Source organism: Peromyscus leucopus, chromosome 10 (assembly GCF_004664715.2).
Source record: "Peromyscus leucopus breed LL Stock chromosome 10, UCI_PerLeu_2.1, whole genome shotgun sequence".
Classification (NCBI taxonomy): domain Eukaryota; kingdom Metazoa; phylum Chordata; class Mammalia; order Rodentia; family Cricetidae; genus Peromyscus; species Peromyscus leucopus.
In genome coordinates this window covers 59,860,272-59,883,771 of record NC_051071.1, presented here as the reverse complement: position 1 = coordinate 59,883,771, position 23,500 = coordinate 59,860,272, and the positions used below count along the sequence as shown (strand labels likewise).

At 46.0% G+C, this 23,500-nt stretch overlaps 3 protein-coding genes across 11 annotated transcripts in view; 1 reads left to right on the top strand and 2 right to left on the bottom strand.

The window, feature by feature from the left end:
* The window catches only part of Fryl (FRY like transcription coactivator), a 242,412-nt gene extending 232,591 nt beyond the window's left edge, over positions 1-9,821 (top strand). For 7 of the 9 annotated variants that reach the window (XM_037209091.1, XM_037209094.1, XM_037209087.1 and 4 more), the window contains 5 exons: positions 2,954-3,022; positions 5,488-5,505; positions 6,304-6,414; positions 7,322-7,512; positions 7,676-9,821. In XM_037209091.1, coding sequence (XP_037064986.1) covers positions 2,954-3,022; positions 5,488-5,505; positions 6,304-6,414; positions 7,322-7,512; positions 7,676-7,934 — 648 coding nt within the window. In that variant the 3' untranslated portion in view covers positions 7,935-9,821. The remainder of the gene's footprint in view (positions 1-2,953; positions 3,023-5,487; positions 5,506-6,303; positions 6,415-7,321; positions 7,513-7,675) is intronic. The other 2 variants (XM_037209095.1, XM_037209090.1) reach the window with 1 other exon arrangement.
* Positions 9,822-12,005: 2,184 nt separating this feature from the next.
* Positions 12,006-16,126, bottom strand: Zar1 (zygote arrest 1). The gene is made up of 4 exons (XM_028864231.1): positions 15,359-16,126; positions 13,586-13,678; positions 13,428-13,502; positions 12,006-12,568 (listed from the first exon to the last, which is right to left on the bottom strand). The coding sequence occupies exons 1-4, from the start codon at positions 16,124-16,126 to the stop codon at positions 12,425-12,427; spliced, it is 1,080 nt and encodes a 359-aa protein (XP_028720064.1). The 3' UTR covers positions 12,006-12,424.
* Positions 16,127-17,090: 964 nt separating this feature from the next.
* On the bottom strand, positions 17,091-22,757 carry Slc10a4 (solute carrier family 10 member 4). Its single transcript, XM_028860606.2, has 3 exons — positions 21,633-22,757; positions 20,730-20,940; positions 17,091-17,942 (listed from the first exon to the last, which is right to left on the bottom strand). The coding sequence occupies exons 1-3, from the start codon at positions 22,220-22,222 to the stop codon at positions 17,430-17,432; spliced, it is 1,314 nt and encodes a 437-aa protein (XP_028716439.1). The 5' UTR covers positions 22,223-22,757; the 3' UTR covers positions 17,091-17,429.
* Between the last annotated feature and the right edge of the window lie 743 nt (positions 22,758-23,500).

Here is a 23,500-nt window from a genome sequence, read left to right as displayed (position 1 = left end):
AGATGATTGGCCAGTAGAGGAAAAGAGAGGCATCCCAGCTAAGAGCCAACAAATCAGGGATGGTGCTTATACACATAGCAAGTAGGTTTTTCTTTTCGCTGTTATCTTAAGCCATTCCATGTTAGGGTGGTTGATTTTACAGCAACAGGTAACTACTTTTCATGAGGCAACATCAAATGCATACAGGTAATCTAGCTAATGACATGCTAGACCTTCACTCAGAAACTCCAGACATTACCATGAGAAATGAAAGACCAGAGGACCAAACCATTTTTTTTTTAATCAGGAGATCCAATTTTGTAAAGACATCATCTATAGAATTAATATACTTGAAAATCAAACAACATAATAATGGAAATCCTAAGATGTATATACAAATGCTTTTAATTATACAATTTTCTCAAACATAGGATCAGATAACTTTACACATATCTGGTTAGCCGTTTATTTTCTGTAAACAAAGTCTTTTGAGGACATGGCCACCCTAGTTGTTTGTACATTATTTATGCCATTTTTCATACCTAGAACTGAATTAATATTTGCCACCAAGACAACATGCTAGAAGTATCATTCCCCTTCTGGACAAAGCTAGAACAGTAAAATTTGAAGTTTTACTTCTAGCCGCTGACACACCGAGATTTCAAATCACTTACTCCCTACATAGGAGTAGACAGACCGTGGAAGGTGACAGACACCGATAACGGGCCCTTTTGAGGGTATAATTTACAACAGGGCTGCCGTTGTGTTCCAAGGGAAAGACTGTTGGTTTCGCTGAGAGAGAGAAATCACCGTTGACTCCTGGGCTTCCATCCGCCCAGTTCTTACCTACACGGCTTCATCGCCTTGCTTTCAGTCTCCTGTTCTATCAAGGAGTATCTTTATGCACTTGCTCTAATAGCTGTGGCTTTTGTTTTTATAGGGCCTATGTGTGCCAGGTAAGGCCTCCACCACTGAGATCTCCCCCCAGCCCCAGCTAGTGTTTTGGGTCCACATTCAGGGTTCTTCTATCTATCCTCTACGGATCAGGTGTGACAGCCTGGGGTGAGCAGGACCTCCAAGTCTTAGAAGGAGTTGGACATTGATCTCCCCAGCACCATGGGACTAGAAATTGATTTTTCTTCTAGCACCTTCTCCTGCACTTGCTCAGCATATCGAGGGCCCCAACAAGTGCCCCAAGAGGAAACCACACAGACAGGCTCACTTACTAGAGTGTCCCTTTTTCCTTCAGCGTCCCAGCCCTTGGTACATCACTATCACTGATAACTGCATGTTACAGCCCACAGAAACGTTAGGCATGAACTTGTACCTAGTACTGTGTGCCCACCCTCTACAGCAAGGGACAGATGCAGAGCTCACTCCAGGATTTTACCCAGTCCTGGCTGAGAGTTCAGTGTCTATGCTGTCCTTGGACAATTGCTTGCTTGTACATAAGTTGCTCTGTCATGCTTAGAAACGGAACCTCCCTCCACAGCTAACTTGCACCTTCATTTGAGCAAAGAAAACTTGAGGAGAGCAATCAGGTAGGAAGGAGGGGTTCTCTGCGTGACCCCTCTGGGGCATGCTGTTAGAAGGTTAATATGCAGTCATGGGACTCTATTATTGGGGATAACATCAAATAAATAGTGTTCTCTAAAATGCTAGATAGGGTATGTGATGTTGAATTTTTTTCAGAATAGGCAGTAAATAATCAACCCTTTTTCCATTTACTAGTTGACTTGGACAAACGGGGGCAAGTAGTTATAATTCAGTGCATATGCATTGTAGCATGTTACAGGAATAGAGATGAACGCCCGAGTTCCATGGTAGATGTCAGCTGGATTTTGCTGCTGTCAAGAAGTCTGCCCATGGCTTTTGACAGTGACTGCCACCAGCCATATCTTACCAGAAAGGTTTAACATGTTTGTATTCCAAGATGCTGTCAAGAAAATAACCCAAGGGCCAGTGTAGTCTGGGTGATTGCGATCAAAAGGAACAAAAGGTCGAAGAGATTGTTTTTGAAACAGTTACCATTTCTCATTTGCATTCTTTGCCTGCGGAAAGCCGAGCTCCAGTTGAGGATTTGAAGTACCTAACACTAAGATGTTTTCCAGGGAGCAACTTAATGAGCTGGTAGTCTTTCTCAAAGGAAGCAGTCTGCGGGGTTGATTTGATTACTTAATAATTTCAAACACACACCAAAGACAAAGCCACAAACCCAGTCAGCCAGAAGAACTGAGGACATGAACCATCAAAGCCCAGGAGCTTCATCTGAAGGCCCTTAGCCCTCACTCTGGAAACTCTGTGGCTCCATTTTTCTACACATCCACAACGCTGCTTTATTTTAAATTAGTATCGACTGTAAGAATAGCTCCCCGCCCCCCAGGTAAAGAAAACCTGCCTTTGGTTTCTATATCCAAAATGCCTCAGAGATAGCATGCTTGTCATTTATTACCATCCAAAAGGAAAGGAAATAAATAGAAACAGGATTTGGATGGATCTTGGTTTCTGTTTCACTAATTAAAACTGGCGTGCGTCTTCAGAGAACTACATTTTGTGTGAGCAGACAACCCTAGCTCATTGCTTTTTCTGTAAGTTACCTTTATTAAATTGACCAAAGGGAGAGTGAATCTTTCATGTCCCACCTCTCACATTTAGACACAAAAGGTCAGGTAGAGACAGCAAAGATTTCCAATAAAATCTACAAAGCGAAGGATCTTACAATATGGGACAGCGCGGGTCCCAAGCACACGGAGTCTGTCTTTGTTAGTAAACTCAGTGTATGCATCTTGTTGTATTGATCCCTTATTGGTGTGCTCCATATTAATGATTGGCCTTGGGTGGAGATAAATTGTGTCTACAGCCAGTGCTAGCCTTTCAGGTCAGTTTCTGGTTTTATATAGACAGACTTGTAACGCTAGTTTTGTTTATTCTGTGATGACTGTTGAAATTGATTTACCCCTACTTATTTCTATAGTGGTTAGAGAATTGTAAGAGGACCTTCGGGGCCGGCGAAGACATGTATAGGATAAACACCAATGCACAAGTAAGTCTCTTTGCTGAGTGAGGACATTGGACGTTATAAAAAAAAAAAAAAAAAAAAAAAAAGTATGCATGCAATTGTACGTACTCGATATTCCTAGAATGTTTGTGAGCCTTTTTTCATTTTGGTTTATCAGAACAATCTTTTTGAAAGTTAGGTTCAGTGAAATATTGGCTTAGTAATGAAAACTTCACTTTAATAAAAACGAACAACCAGCTTGTGACTGAAGCTTAATAACATTGAGTTAGATAAGCTTGATGGGTATCTGGACAGTCCAGGTCGGCATTTAGTCGTATCTGCCTCTTACGGGGAAAAAAAAATGGTTGTACATTAGTATTCTGTGGATATATTGTCTGGTGAGAAAAACAGACCCTAGAGCAATGTGCTACATATCCACACTACTCTAAATATGAAATTGTGGGTCCGTTAGGTTTTTTTCCCTAGTTGTTTTAAGCAATAGCAACACATTTTCTTAGAGAAAGGCACATCTATAATACCCCCCCAACCAGGATGTTAAGACCTATACGTTATTCCAGTGGGAGGAACTTCATACTAGGAGAAAGCCTTCAGCAACTCAGACACCTCCGCACCTGACATTTGAATTCCCACCTTTTTCAACTCGTTACATTTATAATAGTTATATATAATTTATATATAGAATATATGTAAATAATATATATAATTATAATAGTAATATATAATTTCCATAGAAGTTATCCTAATATAAGAATGAAATCTTGAGAAAATAATACTTTAGCTATTAAGCTTTTCAGGCACAATGCCAGTATATATTTCATAATCCCCTCCTTGCAACTCAGTTGAACGGTCCCTTCATTATCCCCGTTTTGAAGATGAGGGAAGTGAGACTCAGAGAAGGCCAATTTATCTCATAAGTGAATAGTAGAAACCAAGATTCAAACCTAGACAGGTAATTCTAAGCTCTGTACTATTTTAAAGGAAAATTAAAATCATGGATAAAGAAATAAGATGGAAGTTAACTCTAGAATTGAACCCAGTGGATATTTTTAATGATTCCTGCGAGCATCGAATAAGCGAGGTGGAGATGCTGAGTGGTTCTTACAGTCCTTCTACCTCTAAAACAATTCCATAATCTCCAAGACTCGGTGAACAGCTTGAGATGTACTGAGTGAAAAATGGAGACTCCACTTAAGACTGGTTTCTATTCTTCATTTTACGGCTTTATGCTGCCCGTGCCCATGTGCCAGTCTATACAAGCTTTCAGTAAATATCTTATTGAACTAATGAAGACAAAAATCTATCATGGAAATATCAGTGTACTTAAAATGTGTGTGTGTGTCAGTTTTGCTAATTCACAGCTATAGTTTGTGTGGTTGCCTATAACTGTAGCGACTATAAGTTTTATCAGCGTACATCCAATCCGACACTGTCGGCGTGTACGTGTACAATCGGTTCCATTGAACATGCCAACAGGAATTAAAAAAGGGATTTAAAGCTTGAATTCCCACCTGAAATAAACTATATGAAGTAAAACTTCCTGCTAACTGTTTGACATTTGGATTGTGCTCTGCTAATGTTACCGGGTCACTGTTTGCATAACTTACGGTCAGCTGTGTAGAGCTAAAGTTCACCTTTGCTTAGCAAATCCTTTCTAAACGGACAGGAATAAATGTGGTTTAAAAAAAATAAAATAAAATAAAATAAAGCCCTTCCGAGGAGACTTCAGCAGAGCAGGGTCCAGGAGCTCCGTTTATTTACACACCAAGAATCTGCTTTAATTCCACGTCACTCCTCTCCATCCCAAAGCTTTTTCCCTGTGTGGTTCACGTACGCCATCTCCACTTGCTTCACACCTAGTTAGGTCAAACTTCTGGCGTAAATGCCATTTGAAGTGTACTGTCAAAACACACTGGCTCTCCGAGTTCTGTCCTGTGGGCCTCAGCAGGAGTGAGACAGCCTGAGATCTAAGAGAGGAACAGGTAGGAATGTCCAGAAGGAGCCACACCAGAGAGCCTGCTGCTAGGTAGGACAAGTGTTTTCCTGCATAGATTAGGAGCCAATTCAGCTAATCCTTTGGTTAAAAAAAAAATAATAATGGTAAATTCATTTAATAAGCTTCCCACTGCGCTCATGGAGATGTTATTACAGTTAGGTTTGTTGGGAGAAGGACAAAAAATCCTAGATCGAAGAACATTTACAACAGTTAGGGCTCCCAAGATCACCTTGTTCTATTTTTTGTGGCTTTTACACAAAACTAAACTGTAGCGCAAATTTTTATTTGCCAGAGGGAAAACACAGCCCACCCTGAAGTTATTACAATAAGTGTCCAGAAAGCAGTTTGGAAAGGACTTCATAAAGCGTTGTTTGGGGTATAAATGTGTTCTTCAGTTTGCGTGGGGCATCTGTAACCTTAGTTACAATGATTTCTTATACTAATTCTTGATCTCTTTCTCTTTGTATTTTTTTTGTGACCCGATCACCTTGCTTAGCAAATGGGAATTCTAGCAGTAAGTGGCCTGTCTTGATTTATAGATTCCTTATCCTTGCGAGACAAACTGGTTTTCATCTGCCATGTGTCCTCTTATGACCTAGCAATGTTTTGTCATTGACCACTTTGAAAAGTAGTGTGTGCTTCAGTTTTGCGTAGCCCTAACCCATGACCACATCGGTCCCATAAAGTGAAACAGTTAAGACTTTATCATGAATATGCAACCAGCAGTTAGTTGTTTTTTTTTTTTTTTCTACACCTATACCTGACATCTCTCCTTTTGCATTTTAAATTTGGAATCGCACATGTCCGCTTCGTAGTCTCACTTAAATGAGATCACCAGGTGGTTTTCTTAAAGAGTCCGTTTCTTTAAAAGACCCTTCCTTTTGGTAAGAGGACACCCAGTTTCGCTCTGCCCCCGGTTGACAGGTGCATCAGAACCTCATGGGACCAGAGCCTGTGCAGCTGCAAATTCCTCCCAGCAGCAGCTTAGAGTTTCCAATTTACATTGAGTCCTCTCCTCCAAAGCATCCTCCATACTGCCTTCTGACCCTGTCCGTCCGGTGTGACAATGTGCTTCCTACTAAAAAGGGATTCTGTAACCAGCAGCAAGCCTTGTTATCTGAATGCCAGCCCCCCAAGCACTCTTCACCTGCCTCCCATCAGCTTCACGCCGCATTAACTTGCTTACTGCGGAAGCAAATGCCAAGACGGTTTTAACCTACGTGTGGTGATGTTTCACGGAAGTGTGCGATCTAGTCGGGTCGGGAAAAGGACGCCTCGGTTAACCTCCGATGTTAACGCCGCTTCTTTGCAGGAGTTGGAGCTTTGCCGGCGGTTGTACAAACTGCACTTCCAGCTGCTGCTTCTCTTCCAGGCCTACCGCAAGCTCATCAACCAAGTAAACACGATCAGAAACGAAGCAGAGGTAAGTTCCCCTGGGCGGCGTCAGGATGCTTCCGGAAGTAGTCAGTACACACGTGGGAGTGTGCCTGCACGTGTGTAGCATGTGCTCGTGTGTGCACGTGTCTTGTTAGAACGCCTACCGTCAAAAGCCACTTGGCATTGACCTTTCTCCGTGGATCAGTTAGCTTTTTTTCACATAGTAAATAAGAGAGCCGCTCCACAGCGGTTAACCCGGAGGTTTGGTAGCAGAAACAGACCCATCATCAAACGTAAAGCATGCATAAAGTTACTGTGACATCCCTAACATTTCATCTGTTTCTATAGTTTGTGAATGCACACATTAATACAGAGGTTAATACATAGGTTCACAGTTAGTGACTATAATCTTTGTCCCATCCTTACATTACTGCTACTAAAATTGTCATTGGGAAAATGGTCAAAAATTTTTAATTATATATAAAAAAAATTTTATATTTATATATATATACATATGTATATGTGTGTATATGGATATATGTGCATATATAGACATGTGTATACACATTTATATAAAGTATCCTGGGTAAATAACCTTTTTCTAATATTTCTAAAATATATTTTCCTCACTGTTCAAAAGCAATTATAATCTTCTAAAATATAGTATAAACATTTATTGCAACCTAATATATCCAGGTTATCTAAACTTAGTATGGGACACATGTATTGTAACACCCAGTACTCTCAGGAAGTTGGAGCAGGAGGCACTCAGGTTCAGAGTAGCCCTCAGGTTATATGAGAAGACACTTTGCCTGGTTTAGTTTGGTTTGGTTTTTTTCTTTGGTGGCTAATTTATATTCCTGTTGAAAGAAGAGTGTTTCCACCATCAGCTCTACCCCTGACCGTGTATCCCTGACTGTAGGAACAGATCTTTAAGGACGTATCTGTTTTAGGTCATCAACATGTCAGAGGAACTTGCCCAGCTGGAAGGTATCCTTAAGGAAGCTGAGGCGGCTTCGGAAAATGAAGAGATCGATATTTCCAAAGCTGCCCAGACCACAATAGAAACCGCCATTCATTCTCTGATTGAAACTTTGAAAAACAAGGAGTTTGTGTCGGCGGTAGCCCAAGTCAAAGCTTTTAGGTAAGTGGGGGAGATCGCACAGCACCGTAGTGAGATTCCCTCAAGTAATAAACAGATACCAGATACTCTAGCCAGGCAGTTTGGTTCACAGGCGTTAACCTCAAATGTAGCTTACAGAGTCATGACACACACATCTCAGAACTTGCACGTTATGTATTTCCAGAACGCTCTGGCCCAACGACATCTTCGGCAGCTGTGAAGACGACCCCGTGCAGACGCTGTTACACATCTATTTCCACCATCAGACTCTGGGCCAGACGGGCAGCTTTGCGGTCATCGGCTCAAACCTGGACATGTCCGAAGCTAACTCCAAACTGATGGAACTTAACCTGGAGATCAGAGACTCTCTCCGCACGGTGCAGTCCTATCCACTTCTAGCACAGGCCAAACCAGTGGGAAATATGGCGAGCACTGGATTCTGAGCAACTTCGGACACTCGAGAGAGGGCGTAAAGCTGAAGATGATCAAGCTTATTAACCAAGCACCTTTTATGAACCCTTGTGATTCACTGATAACTTTTGGGCAGCACCTTCCATTGTAGTCTACTAATTTCAAACTATCAAAAAAAAAAAAAAAACCTGAAGAACAGTATCTAACTGCTTACCTGCTGCCTATACCTCCACAGTAACTGTATGAAGAAGGAATTTTTTTTTTTTTTTAACCTACGTGAAAAAAGAAAAAGGGCTAAAAGCGATGCATACCAGTACATTGCTCTGGAGGAAAGAATAGAATTCCGAAGACGTTTGCAATAATGGCCCCCAAGACATTGCAGGCGGGTGACGTGAGGCTGGGATCGGGGCCAATTCCTTTTAGCTGAAGACCTGCCACCTGCAGAGTCACCTGGATTTCTAGCTGTCATCAACATAACCTACAGTTGACGCTAATCATCATCAACGACATGACGACCATCCAGTCCGACAAATAACAGACTTATTTGCAAAAACCATTGGGTCCGGGGTTTTGTTTTTGTTTTCTCCCAGCGTATGGGATAAGGGTTTGGGGGTGTGTGTTTGTAGGGGTTTTTTTTGTTTTGTTTTGTTCTTGGTCTGTATAAGGAATTATGTGTGTGTGAGCTGGGGTGTGTGAGCGTGTGGCCGTCCTATTTCCAAAGTGTGGATGTCTGGTGACAACTTCTCAGAGCATGCCTACAAGAGCACTGCAAGATTATTTTTGAAGAAATTTTATTTTATTAGATCTAACTCTTCATAGTGTGTAAATGTTAGAACACTTTAATAATATTTTAAAACTGGGCTTTCCCAGTGTCTCAAAAAAAAAAAAGAAATAATATATCTGTTAATATTATTGGACTCTGCTGCTGAGCTCTCTGATCAGTGCTTGTGTTGATATTGTTGATAACTAACCAAAGTAGATGCCTGCAGAGACTTTAAAATGTAAAATACAGATGTGCGCTGCCCGTCAGCGCCCCTCATTAGACAAGTTAACTTATTTTACTCCATAATTATTATAGATACTGCATAGACTAAAACCTGTACTTTCCTGTACATTCGTGCCACGCACTGTTATACCAGAGTTCACGTACAGAGCTAAAGGAAAAGCTGTGGTCACAGATGGTGGACTGTGTGTTCTGCGGGCTTGGGGGGCCCCCCCGCAGACATGAAGAGGTGCAAATGGCTTGTGTGTTTGTGCAGGACTCCGCTGGTTTCAGGCTAGAGGAGGAGCCTCGAAGACAGAAGCCTGAAGACTGACTCCCAAAACACGCAATATACTCCTCCACTGTCTAAGTGTGTAGCGGAACACACACTGGATCCTCTGTCCTTTTTTTTAAAATAGCATTTTGTAAAGGAAATGAATGTAGTCCCACGACTCCTGATTTGAAAGGAACACCTTGTATTTTTTATATGCATCTCTTATCCACTGTGACTTTTATTTTTAAACTGGGCTCTGACCTCCAGAGTCTGGAATGTAGAAATGAATTGCTTCGCTTTGCCTTTTCCTAGGGGTGTGGGCCCTGACAGAAATGTAATTATGCTCAAGTGCATTAATCGAAGGCACTGTGCACGCCGCGGGACTGCTGGCCATAGTCAGGTTTCCTGTCAAATTCCATAACTGGTCACAGCACATTCATAATCACTGTATTTTTTGACCCAGATAAAAAAAAAACAATTATTTTAATGGTGTTCTGGTACTGTAAATGGTGTCCTTTAAATTATTAATAACTTTTGGGTTGGGGGGGACAGGCACAGGGATGGTGTCCAGAGACACACCACACTTCACATCCCCCCTCTCCCATCTTTCTCATCCTCCTTACATCCTTTTTGTTAAAAATAAAAAATAAAAAAAGCACTGTAGCTGTTGCTTTGTGTGGTATCTTAAGAAAAAGAAAATAGAGATGACATGTTACCTGCAGAGTTCTCACATATAATTTCACTTGAAAAAAGAAGAAAAACTTAAATTGACTACCCGTCTTTGAACAATTTATATGTAACTAGTCCAACAACGTGTTAAAAAGTGAACCCACCTGCAAAACCAGAAATCAGATCCATGAGGACTATCTTCCCTACAATACCTACACTTTACTTCCCCATTTTCTGACTCCAAAGTTTGCATTTACTGACAGAATAGTAGTGCTTAATTTTCATCCGCTTCTCCTCTTACACTGAGAACCCAGTATTTGCTACAAACAACCCGCTTCGCCCAATCCACCAGTTTAAACAGTTAGGAAATAGGTTGGGCAGTCTCCTCACGACGCTCTTTAGGAAGCCAGAGTATAACCTCAGGATTCGAAGCTGCTGCACTTCTTGTGACCCAGAGGTTGGAGCTGTTGTTCACCACCTCTGGATGCTGGCTTGAAGCATCACTAAGGGACCTTTTAGGAAAGATCACCGTCACAGCAGCATCACCTACACTCCGGGGAAGAGCCGAGAGTTACTGTGTGGCTTGCCCGCCCCCCTAGTTTTCAAAGTGGTCTACGGTTAACTTTGAAAAGTTCAGAATTACACAAAAACCAATCCTCTCAACATGCAGAGGTGGTATTTGGAGTGTCTCCTGCTAGCTTTTCACTCAGTCTCAAACTGATGCTCTCTAAACTTTGGACTGCATGCATAAACAGTGTGACGCCTCAATGCTAGAATGTTGCTATGGAAGACTGAAACTTGGAACTTGGTGTCACTTGGTTCAGTATCCAAGTGCCCACATTCTGATCCTTGCCAGATAGAATTAGCTGCCCCGGGAAAATTAATGACAGCACTAAACTTGAATTATTTTACTACCCACCGTAGCGGTCGGGTTTGTCTTTGGACTCATTACACACAGGCTTCTTTAGGTCACTCATCCCACGTGGCAAGTACTTACTCAGTATATATTAGGTGTATCATGTAATGGGAGTCAACTGGATTGCCTTTGCCTGGACCAAGTCCCAACTAAGTCAGAGGTCCCCCATGAGCACTCTTGAGACCATCGCTCTTAACCCCCAGTTCTTAACCCTTTCCGCCACCACCACCTTAGTCCTTAAAACTCCTTATCTGTCTCCGGGTACCCAGAGGACTTTCCTTTAAAAGGCAATCCAGGCTCATGGTCCATTATCCATAACACCTTTAAAACGTTTGGGGGGGACGGGGGGGCTTGAGAGGTGGCTCAGCAATTAAGAGCACTGGCTGCCCTTGCAGAGGACCTGGGTCCAGTTCCCAGCACCCACATGGTGGCGCTCTACTGCAGCTCCCATTCCAGGAAGATCCACTGCCCTCTTGCCTCCTCAGGCACCAGGAATGCATGCTACATCACACACAACATACAGGCAAAACACACACACACGTCAAATAAAAATGAAAGAATAGACGCCTTCTGGTGCCTTCTCATAGATAACTAGGCAATGGCCAGTCCCAGGCAGGGCCTCTCTGGTTTTCCTCTACCACAGGACGTTGTCCTGGCATGAAGCATGTCCATCAAACTCAGACAATCCTTTACTGAGGCATTTAGCTAAGAGCTTCTGTACCGCTCAGTTCTCCGCCTTATTTAGAACTGACGGTCCCTCTGAGAATCACCATGAGGATAGAGGTATTGGCTGGTCACTAGGATGTGTGTTAGCCACGCCCCCATGAGGTCCACACCCCTGAGAAGATACAGGTTGATAGCTCTCTGCACACTCATCAGCTTGATTCATTTGGGCCCGGGTGGACCTGTCCCCCACACACCAGGATACTAGAGAGTCCTCAAGCTCACTTTGGACTCTGGGCACATTCCTTTGGATATTTGCTAGTGCACACACAGGTTGTCAGGCTGGCATCTGTGATGGGGGGGCAGGGGACGCTACTGCGACACATTTAAAAAAAAAAAAAACAAACTAGGAGCACAGTTTCCACCTGGTTCCTCTTGTGTTAGACCAGCAGCCAACACCTGCTTCGTTAGAAGCCCTGAGTTTGTACACTCGGCACCATCATCTGCTAGTGGGCTCTCAAAGTTCCCGGGGTGGTGGGGGGGGGGGGGTGGAAGAGAGTCTTTAAATTAGGAGGCCCAATGGGGAAAAAAAAAAAAAAAAACTACACTACACGCCATACAACTTTATCATGTGTTGATCCTGTTTGATAAAAATCGAAGGAACTTTAGACCTACAGACTGAAGCTGCCTTTGAAGCCTTAAGAGTCTCGATCCAGTGCCTGTAACCTCCCTAACCCGGCCTGACCCACCCTGCCATCACAGATGTTAACCCAGTGTAGGTGACAGGTCCCGCCCACTTCCAGCACACGCTTTCCTCAAACCGAGACACAAATTGGATAAAGCCTCAAACTGTTTTTGCAATACTTTTTTTTATTATTATTTCACGGGCTTTATCCAAGTACACTGCCTTTCATGAAGTATTTTGAGAAGGGAGAGGAGGGGAGGCGAGGGGGACGTGGGAGAAAGCTCGCTTGCCCGCTCTGTCAGCCCCATCTAGCAGAAACATGTCCGACTTGGACTAAATGATGTATTTGAAGCTGAAAGTGCTATCACAGGACAGCCGTTTGTCCTTGCATCTCCCACACAAGTCTTGACGATGGGGGCGCTTCGGGTCCACGTGGCGAAGTCTGACTGGGCAGGCGCATCTCGTTCTTTTACAACTCTGAAAAATCAGAGTGAGAAGTACAAAGGATGAATGGACCCCTCTCCCCTTGATCCATGGAGCCTCAAAGCAGGTAAGAGGACAGAGCAAGCAGGGCCAAGTGTGCAGTGGTTTAAGCCGCCTTACTGGAGAAAGGTGCCTACTACCCCCTTTTCTAAATGGAGTCTTCATGGTTTTCCACCCTTGGTTCCTCAGTGCCCACCCTAAGGTAGTGAATTCTCCAGTTACCAACTTAAGTCAAATGCATTGACTGGACTCTCAAAGAGACATATGGGCTCCGTTAGCTCTGATTACCATTAACAGGTAAATGATGCCACTTCTTTTTAAAGATTATCTAAATCCTTTGGCACAGTGCAAAACAGTAAGCAAGCCAATGCCTATCCTCCACAGGACAATTTAGAATGGTCTTACAGGAAACTCCCTTTGTGAACTCTCAAGCAAGCAAGACTGAAGCTCAATTTGGGCGTTTCATACTCTAACTTGGATACGTGCTTCCCATGAAGCATTTGGGTAATAGTGTGCCACCTCAAGCTAGCAGAAAGGTATTCTGTTTTACAATATGTTTTCTAGTACACCAAGCAGAGTGGCAGGTAAGCAAGCCTTCTATACTGCAAATAAGGTAACAGTTCAAAAGAGACCGCACAATCCAGTTTTATAGGAGCAGAAAGGAATAGACACCCCTTTTCACAGTGGAGGGGACTTCCTACCTACCACCAAAACAAAAAAACAAAACAAAACAAAAACAAAAACAAAAACAAAAGAGCCTACGGCTGCTGGGAACCTAGCCTCATTCAGGAAACATATTCAAAGAAGTACACAGAAAACCCCTCTTCCAAAAATGCAAAACCGTGTGATTTACTTGGCAGGTGATATCCTCCACTCGGTAGGGGTTGTAAGATTTCTGGCACACTCGGCAGAACTGTTTGAAGTACACCTGCGACAAGAAAGAGCGTCCACGTGGAGCAGACGCCCGGCAGCACCGTGGCGGGAACGGGCGGCCACACAGCTGTCTCTTACCTTGCTGGTGCCCTGCACACACCACACATAGGCACTCTCCCATCGGGTCTTGCACTCCTTGCAGTGGTAATAGCCATACTTCTGCTCTAAGAACTGAACAGCGGGAGAGCAGACTTTAACCACGGGAGGCCTGAGGGCCCCGCGGGTTAGAACCCGGGACAGAGCCTACCTGACACTTAAAATGACCAAATTTCATTCCAGATCGTGGTGGGGAAGGAAGGTGAGGTTTGCATCAACCTCTAAATTAGAATCAGTCAGGTGAGCTAAGAGCTCAGCGGAACGAATCTGTAGACCGAGACCAAACCAAACAGCTTGTATGCCAGACATGTTTGGCTGGCTGACCTGTTAAGGGACCCTCAGACAAGGGACAGGCCAAGTATCTAGTGCTGTCTAGAGTTCAGGAGTCTTTCTTAGGCCTCTTATGTGGGGTGACACATGATCTTAGGACACACACAGATGACAAGTTATTCATTAGGCTGAAAGAGAAAGACTCTTCTAAACTTTCTCGGGTGTTCAACAACCAAACATTAAATTCTCCACAATGCTAGTTAAGTTCCCCAAAAAGTTCTGCTACATATCTGTGAGTATAGGCCATTTAGTATGAGCTAAGTAGTATTAGCAGCACCCGATTCTTAAACGTCCCATCTTCCTACTTAGCGACAAACAAGTTGGGAACAAGTTTTCCCCATTAAGCCTTGAGGACTGGTAGAAGCTTGGAAGAGCACTTTATGCAATTTATAGGTAAGCAAACACCAGGGGGGGCTAAAAAAGCTTGCGATTTTTGCCTACATCACACTCAACTGTGAATGGCAATGGCCAATGCTTTTAGGAAGATCTTTCTTCCCTCCACCCCAAACAGAACACAATCTTCAGGTAACGGTGGGAAATGAGGAATTAATTCCTAGGAGCCCTTTCCTATAGCTCCTGTCTCTCCGTTCCCTTGGGAGTTACAACTGCCCTCCTTGTGCCCCTGGCCCTTGTTTGGCTAGCCTAGGCAGCGACTCAGGACTGCCCAAAGGCTTAGCGTGCTGGATGAATCGGGAGCTTTTTAAAGTAGGGCAAATTTAGGGGGCAGAAGCTTCAGTTGACAGCTTCAGAAATCAGGAAGGATCTGGTAGGAGGACCCTGCAAGTCAACTCAGATTTTCCCGCTTCGAGTGGGAAAACGAGAAGCGGGGACCTTGGGAATTGATTCTCCCGCGATAAAGTTCACCAGCTGATGCTCCCTGGTGTGCGGACTTATCTTCCTTCAGGCATCTGAAGTGTGGTCCAGTCAGACCCGGCTGTGCGTCCACCACGGGGGGCCTTATTTATGGTGTGCATGTGACCCGAATAAAGTAATTACACTGGCATTTCCCAAAAACAGACTCCCAGTGAGTCGGGCCACGTATGTGTTGGTTTTATTGTGTAAACGCCTCCCTCTGCAATAACAGCAAAATCCTGTTTCCCCGAGGGGCTGGAGAGTTGAATCAGCTGTTAAAAGCACGCGCTGCTCTTCTAGAGGACTCTAATTCAGTTCCTAGAACCCATATGGTGGCTCCCAACCATCTGTAAAACTCCAGTCCCAGGGCATCCCCATCTTCTGCTCCCACACCTCCACCACCACCAAGCGCAGACACACACGCAGGCAAAACATCCACACACGTTTTTTTAAAAAAAGCATACACGTTGATGACATTGAAGAATGTTATGCCATGCATCGCCCTGGGTCCCCAAGCTTAGCCCCGAAGGAGACCCCCAAGTCTGAAGGCTTCTGGGGCCCATCCAGCCTCACCTGGAAGCGCAGGCGCTCCTTGTCCGGCTCCGTGCTCTGCGGGGAGACCCCGTTTCTCGAGGAGGCCGAGTCACCCGTGTCCTGAGCCGTCTCTGCGGCAGGACGCAGCTCCTGACTCCGGGACTCAGACTGCGAGGTCGCCCCACTGTCCGGGTCCTCCCGCAGCGGCTGCTCCTGCCCGGCCTCCCCTTCGTCCTGGACGTCGCCCCCTTTGTTGCCCGGCTCGGGGACTTCTTTCCTCGCCGCCACCTCTCCCTTTCCCGGCTCCGCTTCCCAGGTCCCCGCGGCTGCCGGCCCCGGCTCTCCCTCGGTGGGCTTCTGCCCGCCCTCCAGCGGAGAGGCGAGGCCACAGAAGGCCACCGGCGAGTACACGGCGACAGTGCGCCAGGAGCGCGGGGGCCTCCGGGCGCCGGCGGGGCTGCAGGGCGGGCGGGAACCCGGCCGGACCTCGGGGCCCGGTCGACGCTGTCCGAGCTGCAGCGTGCGGCGCCCGAGCGAGCACTGCACCGAGGCGTCGCGGCGCGGGTTCACCTGCACCGCAGCATCGCGGCTGCTGACCGGCCGGGGACCCATCCGCGACAACAGGGCCATGAGCTGCGCCCGCCGGTAACTGTCGAAGTACTCGGTGGCGCTGAGGTTCCCGCAGCCCGGGAAGAAGGAGGGAGGCCCCGGCCGGTAGCCCCCGGCACGGAACCGCCAGCCTTCCCGGGCCTTGTCGGCTGGCGGGTAGGGATGCGGACACGAGTGGGGCATGCTCGCCGGGAACATGTGTGCGTCCCGCGCCTCGCCCGCCCAGGCAGCCATCAGCTCCGTCCAGCTGCCCGCCACGTCCCGCTAAATAGGTGACCGCGCCCCGGGCGGGAGAAGCCCTGCCACCCCTTGCGGGCGCAGAGCAAAACCCTCCCCAGCCTCTTCCTACACCGGTGGGCGGCAACCCCCACGAGGATGCGGAAAGACGGCTCTCCTTGCTAGACACAGTAGCGATTTGTAGGGGAACTCGGGAGGCGAGAATTCCACCCGGTGAGAATCATCACCGGGATTAGCCGAGCCAGGTGGCCCCTATGGCCTCGTGCCTCCAGATGTCTGCCATGAGGAAGGAGAGGCAGGCACGGTGTCTGATCAGGGAGCAAAATACCAAGGTAGGGGCCTGCTTTGAGCCTCTGTATCTGTTGTCTCAGGTCACACAGTTCACTTAGCTCAGAACGGTGGAGCAGTTGTCCACCCACGGCCCTTTCAGGAAGGGATGCGCCTTAGGGAGCCTGTAGCTAGAGCCTTTCCCCAGGAGTGAACAGAGGTACCTGTTTTCTCTCCTCTGGGGAGAGGTCTACAAATTTTTCCTAAGTAAATCATTCCTTCAAACGATAAGTGGATCTGAGATGCGTTTACATAAATGCAGGGAATGGATGGGGGGGGGGAATGCCTTCATCCCTGGAAAATGCTGGCAGTCATTAACAACGAGAGAGAAAGAGAGAGAGACAGAGAGAGAGACAGAGAGAGAGAGAGAGAGAGAGAGAGAGAGAGAGAGAGAGAGAGAGAGAGAGAGAGAGAGAGAGATTAGATCAAGTAGTCAAATACAAAAATGTGATTTTCTCTGCTTTGATAGCGGCTTGATGAAATGCTATATCCCAGTCCCATTGACCTGTTTTGGACTTGTCTTAATACAGGCTAGTACTGAATGAATCTCAGCAGGTGTTTGTAAGTTGAGCAAGCACGTGTTTTTGTTTTACACTTTTACTTATATATGCCCCAGACATCTACATTTCCAACCGCAGTCTTCTAATACAGTGCTTATCTGTAGCAACGGTGGTGGGAATGGTAAAAACCACACAGCACACTTAGCCAGAGGAGGTGCACGTTAGCTGACCCAGGTGCAAGCAATATCGGAACACTGGTAATTTATAAAAACACATAATTAATACTGAGACACAACATTACAGCAGGAAGATCAAATCTGTTACATGAACTGCAAACCCATCTTTATCCTGGATGTGAACCATACATGAGCTACCGCAGGTCGCAAATAGGAAGTGATGATTCAGCCAAATGGAGGCTCCTACGCGCATCTCCACGTTCAGAGGGAGGTCTGGGTAGTTTCCATCACTATGAAGTCATCTGTTCCCACTGTGCCGTAGGAGGTGTCTGCCATTTCCTCTTCTTTCAGTTTCTTATAAGAAATATCTGTGTCTTCATCTTCATCTAGGGGATCTCGCTTGTGCAGTACCTCACTCCCGTACATTTTGTATATTAGAACCAAAACCCCTGCTTCTGCGGACTGGAAAAGGGCATAAAGCAGAGGAAACATGTACATACTTCCTATGAAGCGTGGCGGGAAGGCCAGCTTGAGGATGGCGGTACAGAGCTGCACATTCTGGCTTCCTGTTTCCAGACACACAGTCCTCTTGCAGTTGGGTGGGAGATGGAAGAGCGTAGCTAAGCCGTAGCCCGAGGCATAGCCTGCCAGGGGCATAAAAATGGCGATCACGTAAACGGCTGCCGGGATAGTTGCCAGCAGTTCAGGTCCCAACATGGTGCCAGTCAGTATGAAAAGAACCACCAAAGTCACTAGCAGAGACCACAGGGAAACCTGATAAGAGAAAGCAGATAGGCAGACTATCAGCAGTGCCATCACGGAGGAGGAATTCATGCAAGGGGGTGGTACCTCCCACCCAAAATGGAGGTGATTGACAGAGTCCGTCCAAAGGCTGGAACTCCGCGTTAGACGTAATTGCTCAGGGGCGTGGCCTGATCTCCAGGGACAATTTACTTTCTCTGAGCTCTGGCCTTTGCCTTGGATGGAGCAGTATAAGAGCAGTCTACTCCTTCTAAAAAGTCTTTCCAATGGTAAACCAGTGATCAGGGGATGGTTCCTGTTTTTAGGCAGACCGTCACTCAGCCTCTTAGCCTGGGTCTTACAACCTTTAGTACTCTGCATATGTGTTTAATTTACTGGCATGCCTCTTTACAATGGAGCCCAAGGACTAGACTGGACAATTTAATCTTTACCTCTCCTGAATCCTGTGCTTGCCACATGAAATTAGTTCTCATTTTAATATAGATAAAAGGCTGTTAAGTTTACAATAAAAATTACCTTAGTTTAGGATATTTTTAACTTTCAACGTATAGTTCTAAAGATGGCCAGCAATATGGAAAAATTATCAAAAATGAAAGTGTAAGATATGATGAAGTCTTTGTAATTCTGCCACTCTACTCTTTCATTTGTCCATGAAAAAAAACACCTCCTAAGTTTCTAATGATTCTTAGGAAGTATTACAATAGGGAGGTTCTAGGTATCCTGCCATTGGTCGGGTAAAATGGGCCCTCTCGGGGTTCTGACTGGTACATTTCACTCATTCAAATAAAAGAGGATGCATAGAGATGAGGAAGAAATCTAAAAATGTCGCTAGTCCCCTTCAGATAGGTAGTTACGTTGTTCTTTTCCCATGGAGTATGAGGGCACTAGTGATCCAAGAAAGCTGAGGAGTAAATTCTGCCTCCCTGAAGAGCGCATGAGAGAGGCATCATTCGGGAGTCTCTGCATTGACATGTACTTGATGCTCTTTTGAAAATATTTAAAAATTGAGTCAGGCAGTGCTGGTGCACCCCTTTAATCTCGGCACTCGGGAGGCAGAGGCAGGTGGATCTCTGAGTTCAAAGCCGGCCTGGTCTACAGAGTGAATTCCAGGAGAGCTAGGGCTACATAAAGAAACCCCGTCTTGAGAATTTGGGGGGGGGGTTGACTGTCTTGCTTCTGGGATTCCTTAACTTTCATGATAAGTGCCATTGGGTTAATAATAAAACAGTAGCTCATGGTTTAGCTACCTAACTGCGTCTCAAGACCGTCTCTGGAGATACTGTCTACATATAATTAGGTGTTTATTATACTCTATATTGGTTATTGTATAGATTTCTTTCACTTAGAGCTAGATCTGTGTACAGAATTGAACCCCCTGTCTCTCTAACTAGGGAAAGTTGGCTCCTCTGTGTAAGCAAGAAATAAGTTCATAAAAGCAAAACAAAAAAGTTTCTATATTCTGCATAACTGTAACACTGAAATGGCTTTTTTTTTCTTGTCTAAAGAAACTTGTCCCCGCACTTTAGTTAGTTGTGTATTTTGGTTAGCTTACTTCCTAAAATGAACATTTCTGTTTTCACCTTCTTTCACTTTTCAAAAGAAGTAAAATGAGTATTTTCTGGTCAACTATTAGAAAGTATATGTTGATGAAATATTCGTTTAAAAAATAAAACTATATTAGAAATATTCCCTATTAATAGTAATCCTTCATCATTTCATAACTTGAAAAACCATATAAAATAATGCAACAGGGAAGGAAAAAGATACACAGGTTTAGAGATGACAACATCATTTACACTACCCAGGACCCAGCTTTATTTTGTGCTTTGAGACCAACGTTTTGTTATATTCTATTATATTGACACACTATCCTGCTAATTTCAAATTTTTTAATTAAGAAGATATTTAAGGGTACCTATTACAGGTTTGGTTTCCTCAGAATTAGAGTTCCACTTGAAAATATACTTATGCACTATAAATGTTTTGAATAATTTTATTTAACCTGCTCTGAATTTTAGTCCTATTCAGTTAGTGGGAAACGCTTGCCATTTTGTTGTTTTGTTTTGTTTGTTTTGTTTGTTTGGAGACAGGTTATCATTATGTAGCCCTGGCTGATCTAGAACTCACTCTGTAGACCAAGCTGGCCTTGAACTCACAAAGATCTGCCTGCTTCCGTCTCTCAAGTGCTTGAATTAAAGGCGTGCGCCACTATGTCCTGCAATGCTTGCCATTTGATTGAACTGTGTCCTCATGAGTCTATCCCCACTATGAGTACTAACAGATCTCTACACTATTGTTAATTTTCAGATGTGGTAGAGCAGTGGTTCTCAACCTTCCTAAGACTGTGACCCTTTAATACGGTTCCTCATGTTGTGGTGATCTCCAACCGTAAAATTATTTTCATTGTTACTTCCCAGCTGTAATTGTACTACTACGATGAATTGTAATGTAAATTTTTTGGAACTAGAGATCGGCAAGGGGGTCGCGACCCACAGGTTGAGAAACCATGTTGAAGGGTTTCTCTTGCTTCCTTATCTAGAATGGTTTCCAAATCCAGCCCTCCTGTGTCAGCCTCCGAGCGCTGGGATTACAACCTGCGCCTTTCTTCCTAACTTTGGCTGTGACTTAATTAGATCTATTATCCCACTGAGAACGTTAGGCTTGTCATGAATTAGCCTTTGTCGTATAAACTTGTTAAGTGTGTCCCTTCCCTGCTTTCCAAACCTCCTAGTATATGCCAGCTCCTCTCCAGAGACCAGACTCTAGGTCGGTGCCACTGGAAGGGAAGAGAGACCTTACCTTCACGATGTAGTCAGCCACCCGATTGTATTTGTAGCGGATGAAGACGCCCAGCCCAATCGGAATGAGAGTGCTGCAGAGAGTCAGGGTGACCGCCCCTAGCGGGAGCAGCTGCACCAGAGGGGTGTTGATCCAAGCCCGGCTGTAGATCCAGAGGCAGAGGGGCATCAACACCAGCGCCAGAAGCGTGGAGGAAATGGTCATGATGATGCTGCAAAAAGGTGTGAACAGAAGTCAGAAAGGGCTCTGAGCCCAGGAGCCTGCCACGTCTTTCCTTACCTGTTACGTAGAGGGGAAGGGAGCTGGGGATACTGCAAGCCGCAGGGCTGAGGTCTGCAGAGAATCTATTTTATCCTGCCGTAAAAGAAACACGAATCCCAGGCAAGACAATGACCCAGGATCCAGGACCGAGGACCCAGGACGGCTGCCCTGGGCTTCATAAAGCCTGGAAACTGATTGATTCTGAGGACAAGAAACCTTTTCTTTTAATCCTACCAAATGCCCTGCAGCGCTGGAACTGGTGGATGCTACTTGCTGGATTAAACTCAATTACTTTGCAGTCTCTACGAGATTACTTTCTTTATAGGACTACAGTTCTGGTTTGCTTTCTGCATTTCCGTTCGAGTCCTAGCTTCAGACTTCTCTCTTCTCGTTGCCTTCCAATTACTAGAGACATGAGCTGACCCTCCGGAGCGATGCCTGAAATCCCAGGGCCGTTAAGCAGCTAGGTCCCGGTCTAAATCTTCCCCCATTGATACCCAGCCTGAGTGCCCGCCAGGATTTCAAAGCCTCCATATCTTCCTCCTCTTTATCCTTCCCTCCTCAGGGTTTCATCCCAAAAAGCTGCACACACCCCTCTTGCTGTGAACTCTGAGGGTTGGGTTGGGGAGAAAGAGACCATACCTGAGGTTCATGTCACCGTCCACCAGCAGGGACATCAGGTTGGAGAGATTTCCGCCCGGACAGCAGCCACAGAGGAGTACCGCCACCGCGGCCACCTCATCCAGCTTGAAGATGAGAGCCAGCAAGAAGGCCAGCAGCGGCAGGAAGCCGAACTGGCAGAGCGCGGCCAGCAGCGCGCCCACGGGCCGCCGGACGTGTGCCCCGAAGTGGTTCACGTCCACGGTGCAGCCCAGGCCCAGCATGGTGATGCACAAGGCGGCTCCCACGAACACGTTCAGCCCGTGGTTGAGCGGCGTGTCCCAGAACGGGGGCTCGTGGGGGACCCAGGGCCGGGGGAAAGCGGAGGAGCCCTGGCCGGCCACGCCACCCGCGAGGCTGCCGCTCGTGGGCTCTGGGGTCCGGCTCGGCCCCGGGCTGAAACCCATGCTCGCACTCGGAGCGAGACTGAGCCCGGGGCCGGGGCTGGAGGCGGCAGTGAGCGGCGACAGGGTGCCGGTGCTCGGGCTGCTGGCGTTGGGCGACAGGGTGAAGTTGTCCGGCAGCAGCGAGGACGGGTCAAGGAGCAGGGTGGCGTTGTCCAGGCCGTCCATGGCGCTGTCGCCGAGGCGCGCTCAGCGGGGACTGTCCCCGGCTGCGCCTCCTCCCTCGGTCCTGCGGTCCCCGCCACCTGTCTGTCTGGTCAGGCGTCCCCGCCGCGGCGTCGGTGCGGCGAGCCGGTCCTCGCTCCCGTGTGCATGCCGCCCGGCGGCTGGCACTGAGCACCACGCAGCCCGCCCGCGCCCTGTCGCTGCCCGCGCCACAGGCCCCGCCCTGCCGCCCGGTCCCCCTCCTTTTAATCACAGCTAAGTGGTTCTGTACCAGCGCAGCCGGGGAGGAACAAAGACCCGACAAAGCCCAAGAGGGCGGAGGAGACCAGGCCGGGCTGCCCATCACATTCTCTGATGGCCCTCCCTCTTTTTCTTTTTCTTTCTTAAAGTATTTTTTCTACCTCAGATGTTAAATGTGAACATGAAGTCCCAAGTGAGGGTTGGATATACGTACACTCTTGTTAAATCATGTTGAATGAACGTATCTCCTTCGACATTTAACATTTCTTTATGATGAAAATATTCCAAACGCTTTCCCCTAGATTCTCCAAATACACAGTACACAATTATCTTTAGTGACCCCGCCCAGCAGTCCTACACCAGAACCCGGCCTCTTTGGTAATGAAATCTATAGCGCCAGACTCATCAAATGGGGGAAAAAAATGCTTATCTAAGTACACACAAGTCATATACATAAACAGTTTAAATAGTCCGCAGCTCTAGGCATAGAGGGACCCGGCTTCATGTGAGCCAGTCTGGAAGCAGCACATGTATCTGGCTTGAATTTGCAAACAAAAATGTTAAGCTTTTTATGTTCAGTCTCCCAGTAAAAAGCAATAATAATGATTTATTTTTTATTTTTTCAGCCTGGTGCTGTTTCAGAACTAGGGCAAACCCACGGACTGGATATTCTGTCTGTGAATTCTGCTGAAAGGTATTTTTTTTTAATTGACACATTGCAATTGTACATATCTATTGTGTATAGTATAACATTTTCATCACATGCACGATGCTAATGGTCAGATCATAGCCATCAGTGGCACCTATTTGCAATGGCTCTGGTTAGGAACACTGAATCCTCTCCAATTCCCATTTTAAAATACTCAGTTACTTGTTGCCAACCAGTTATCCTATGTTATGGCCTGAATCTTACAATCAGAGGCAGGACACCTTGGCTTTCCCTAGCAAGCTTGTGAGTACCTGGCTCAGTGGGCTGAGAAAAGTCCCCATGGGCGGGGGTGGGGGGTGGAGAGACCTGTTAAGGAAGCTATTGGTAGCTTC

Excerpts from the sequence above, each read along its gene's own strand:
- Slc10a4 (XM_028860606.2), bottom strand. The coding sequence starts at position 22,222 with ATGGACGGCCTGGACAACGCCACCCTGCTCCTTGACCCGTCCTCGCTG. Across the intron at positions 20,941-21,632 it reads GACGGTGACATGAACCTCAG|CATCATCATGACCATTTCCT; the intron begins GTATGGTCTCTT and ends ACCTTTTTGCAG. Across the intron at positions 17,943-20,729 it reads TGGCTGACTACATCGTGAAG|GTTTCCCTGTGGTCTCTGCT; the intron begins GTAAGGTCTCTC and ends TTCTCTTATCAG.
- Zar1 (XM_028864231.1), bottom strand. The coding sequence starts at position 16,126 with ATGTTCCCGGCGAGCATGCCCCACTCGTGTCCGCATCCCTACCCGCCA. Across the intron at positions 13,679-15,358 it reads AGGAGCGCCTGCGCTTCCAG|TTCTTAGAGCAGAAGTATGG; the intron begins GTGAGGCTGGAT and ends CCCGCTGTTCAG. Across the intron at positions 13,503-13,585 it reads GTGTGCAGGGCACCAGCAAG|GTGTACTTCAAACAGTTCTG; the intron begins GTAAGAGACAGC and ends TTCTTGTCGCAG.